This window comes from Carlito syrichta, unplaced genomic scaffold (genome assembly GCF_000164805.1).
Source record: "Carlito syrichta isolate Samal-C Ts95f unplaced genomic scaffold, Tarsius_syrichta-2.0.1 Scaffold136919, whole genome shotgun sequence".
NCBI classification, from domain to species: Eukaryota; Metazoa; Chordata; class Mammalia; order Primates; family Tarsiidae; genus Carlito; species Carlito syrichta.
Genome location: NW_007081015.1, coordinates 241,096 through 244,509, shown reverse-complemented (window position 1 = coordinate 244,509; position 3,414 = coordinate 241,096). Strand labels below are relative to the sequence as shown.

Sequence of the window (3,414 nt, the reverse complement as noted above, 5' to 3'; positions counted from 1 at the left end):
AGGCGCCAGGCCCGCCTCTGCTTGGGTTTGGAAAGGAAGGCGGGAGACTCCCCCGCCCGCTGCCGCCCCCTTGATGCCTCCCCCTCACTCACACCCTGCCCTTCGTCCTGGCTTTCGGCCTACCTGCGAAGGGAGGCTGGGGATGGACGAGGTGGCCCCGGCGGGCCCCCGGGCTCCACTGTCACTCACCTAGGGTGGGCTTTTCTGACATGGAGGCGGAGGGGATGAAGGTCGGGTGGGGACGGGGCCGCGTGACAACTTTGGGGAAGTCCGTGTAGCCCGACCGCGTGCAGAGCTCGGCGAAGTCGGTCTCGAGGACCCCCGAACACTGGTACTCCTCTGCGGGCGAGCGGGAGCGTGGGAGAGGGAATGTGCCACGTCCGCGCCCCAGCCGGCGGCTGCCAGCAGAGGGCAGCAGAGGCCGGAGACGCCCCGCCGGCCCGGCGCCACCCAGGTTCCCACGCTGGCCCGCGCGGGTTCGCCCAGGCCCTGCTCTGAGACCGGTATCTTTTTTTCTCTTTGCTTTCTTTGATTTCTTTGTTACTACTATGAAGATGTGGGGTACAATTCAGGGTTAGGTATACAAACGTTGATTATGCAGTCGACGTATTGAGGTGTGCCCCGCCCTCCCCTAGCAGTTTCCCTCAACTGCCAATCCCAACCCCCTCCCCTGCCAGTTTCCCACTACTGCCAGGCCCTTTCTTATAATATTATAATTGTTCAAGATCCGCTTATGAGTGAGAACTTATGAGACCGACATCTTTAAAAAGACTTTTTCTTTTTTCCCCCTAAGAGCTGAGGTCTCGCTTTATTGCCCATGATGGTCTCGAACTCCAGACCTCAAATGACCCTGCTGTCTCGGCCTTCCAAAGTGCTGGGATTCCGCCGAGCTCGGTAGCTCAGCCTGTAATTCCACGCCTTGGGAGGCTGAGGTGAGTGGATTGCCTGTGCCCGCGGGTTCGAGACCTGCCTGAGCAACTTGGCGAGACCTCATCTCTACAATAAATCAAAAAATTAGCCAGGTGTGGTAGCATGCGCCTGTAGTTCCAGCTACTTGGAAGGCTGAGGTGGAGGGATCGCCAGAGCCCAGCAGGTCGAGGCTACAGTGGCCAGGAGCGGCCACTGTACTCCAGTCTGGGTGACAGAGTGAGACTCCAACTCAAAAAAAAAAAAAAATCAAAGTGCTGGGATTCCGGGAGTGGTGGCCCAGGCCTGTAGTACCAGCTTCCCGGAAGATGAGGCAGAAAGATCGCCTCAACCCAGGAACTCAAGGCTGTGGTAGCTGTGATCCTGTCACTACACACCAGCCTGGGTGACAGAGTGAGACCCCAACTAAAAAAAAAAAAAAAAATCACTAGAGAGCCTGTTGAAAAAATTTCCTAAGCCCCATCCCCAGAGATTCTGACTCTAGGTTGGGCAGGGCAGGACCCAGGGATCTGCCTTTCTAGTAAATTCACAGAGGATGCCAAGGACAAGCCCTGGAGAAGCACAACTCTAAACAACGCCGAACCCTAGAACTGCCCGCCATGGTGACATGCACTCTCTGCATGTCCTTATTCCCATTTTCCCCAACTCCTGGCTAGCATCACACCACCCCCCACCCTGTGACCTACCTGCGGCCTGGTCCTGACCCCTGCTCCATCACACTCCCTCCCTACATGGCTTTCATTCCCAGGGTGGGATTATGCCAGAACATCAGCAGCCTCCAAGTCACACCTCCACCCCTAACCTCTCTCCTCACTCCAGACCCATGTGTCCGGCCTCCCAGCTGGCCTCACCTTTGGAGGTCCTCCTGACCTGCTCCTCCTTCAAGCCTCCCCGTCTCCAAGAATGACATCTCCAGCCACCCAGAAGCCTGAAAAGCATTCTCACCATGTCCCTCCCTCCCCACTCTCTCCAATCCTTCTCAACTTTCATTACTTCTGGCTCCAGAGTTTCTCCATGAAGCCTAACCCATCCGCCCCCTCCACCCTCACTACCCTGTTCCAACTACCACTGGCCCTAGCCTAGGCTGTAGGAATCGCCCTGTAACTCTTCTCTCTGTCTGTGTCTCTCTCCTTTCCACTACGTTTTCCATACAGCGGCCACAGTGGTGCACACGCCTAGAGCAGATTCTATACTGTCTTATTTTCTGCAAGATGTGCTTTCTCCAGTGCTCATAATTCCTTCCCCCACCCACCAGCACTGACAAGGAAATAGCACCTGGCCAAGACTAAACAGAGGCTTTCCCCAAATTGTTTTGCCTCAATTCCAGGGGACAGCAAGTTCCTGTCCCTCTGTGGTGGCAACACTGGCAGATGTGTACCAAGAAACCTTGGGCTTAATTTGTTTCTGCTGGGTCCTACTTGCAACAAAAGTGCCACACCCCTACTTATGCGATTCTAATCATTTTCTTTTCTCAGAGACTGTAAATACCATGAGGGCAGGACTGTGTCCATCTTGTCCTCCTCTGTATCATACTTGGCCACATAGTAGGCACTCAAAAAGGAACTGCTGAATAAATGAATGAACATCTATCAAACCCTGCTCAAAGGCACCTCCTGGCATCCTGGCTCTGTCCTCCCGTCACTCCCTGGGCCTTCCTCTCTCATACATCTGTTTTGTTTTTTGTTGTTGTTGTTGTTTTGAGTTAGAGTCTCACTCTGTCACCCAGGCTGCAGTGCAGTGGCAGGATCATGGTTCACTGCAGGCTTGAACTCCTGGCTCAAGTGATCCTCCCACCCTGGCCTCCCAAAGTGCTGGGATTACCCGTGTGAGCCACCAAGCTGGCCTAGCATGGGGTTCTTTAAGATCAAGTTCAATGCAAACGTCTACCAAGCCGAGACTCAGAAACTCAATCTGGCTGAGTTCAGCCATAGCCAGGAGCAGTGAGCCAAGGGTGGGAAGGCCAGAGACGTGGCCTCGAGGCCCATGCCCGGACCCACTGCCAACGTACCAGGGTTTTTGGGCTCCTCCTCGCCTACTGGCGGCAGGGCGGTCCCTGGCTTCTCCTTGGCCGCCCGGTCTCCCTTTTTGGTCACCGCTCCCGACGACTTCTGGGTGCCTGGACGCGGGGCTCTGGGTGAAGCCCCCGATGAGCTTGGCTCGCTCGACATGCCAGTGCTGTCCGCAGCGCCTCTGGGACTCTGCGGGACTCACTCTGCGGAGGGCACTGAATCCAAGTCTCTGTTTCGCGTCCACCGACGGGATCCGACAGGCCGCGGCGGCATCGCCTACGCGTCCTTCTCCGGGACAACCGCGCGTGGTGGGCGGGCCTGTGGGAGAGGGGCAACCGCAGGGCGCACGCGGGGCCGACAGGGGGCACCGCAGGGTCAGAGCAGGCGATGGGATTGCCCAGCGTGCGGCGCCGACCGGGCCGGGCGCGGGGGCGGGGGGAGCTCGAGCAAGAGAAAAGAGCGGAGAGGGCGGGGCGAG

At 57.1% G+C, this 3,414-nt stretch overlaps 1 protein-coding gene across 1 annotated transcript in view; it reads right to left on the bottom strand.

Annotated features, from left to right (window-relative positions):
* Positions 1-3,122, bottom strand: part of LRRC71 (leucine rich repeat containing 71) — a 9,331-nt gene extending 6,209 nt beyond the window's left edge. Inside the window, exons 1-3 of the mRNA XM_021708433.1 lie at positions 2,936-3,122; positions 190-339; positions 93-123 (exon numbers count right to left, since the gene is read on the bottom strand). Of these exons, the coding sequence (XP_021564108.1) occupies positions 93-123; positions 190-339; positions 2,936-3,095 (341 nt within the window). The 5' untranslated portion in view covers positions 3,096-3,122. The remainder of the gene's footprint in view (positions 1-92; positions 124-189; positions 340-2,935) is intronic.
* Positions 3,123-3,414: the final 292 nt, after the last annotated feature.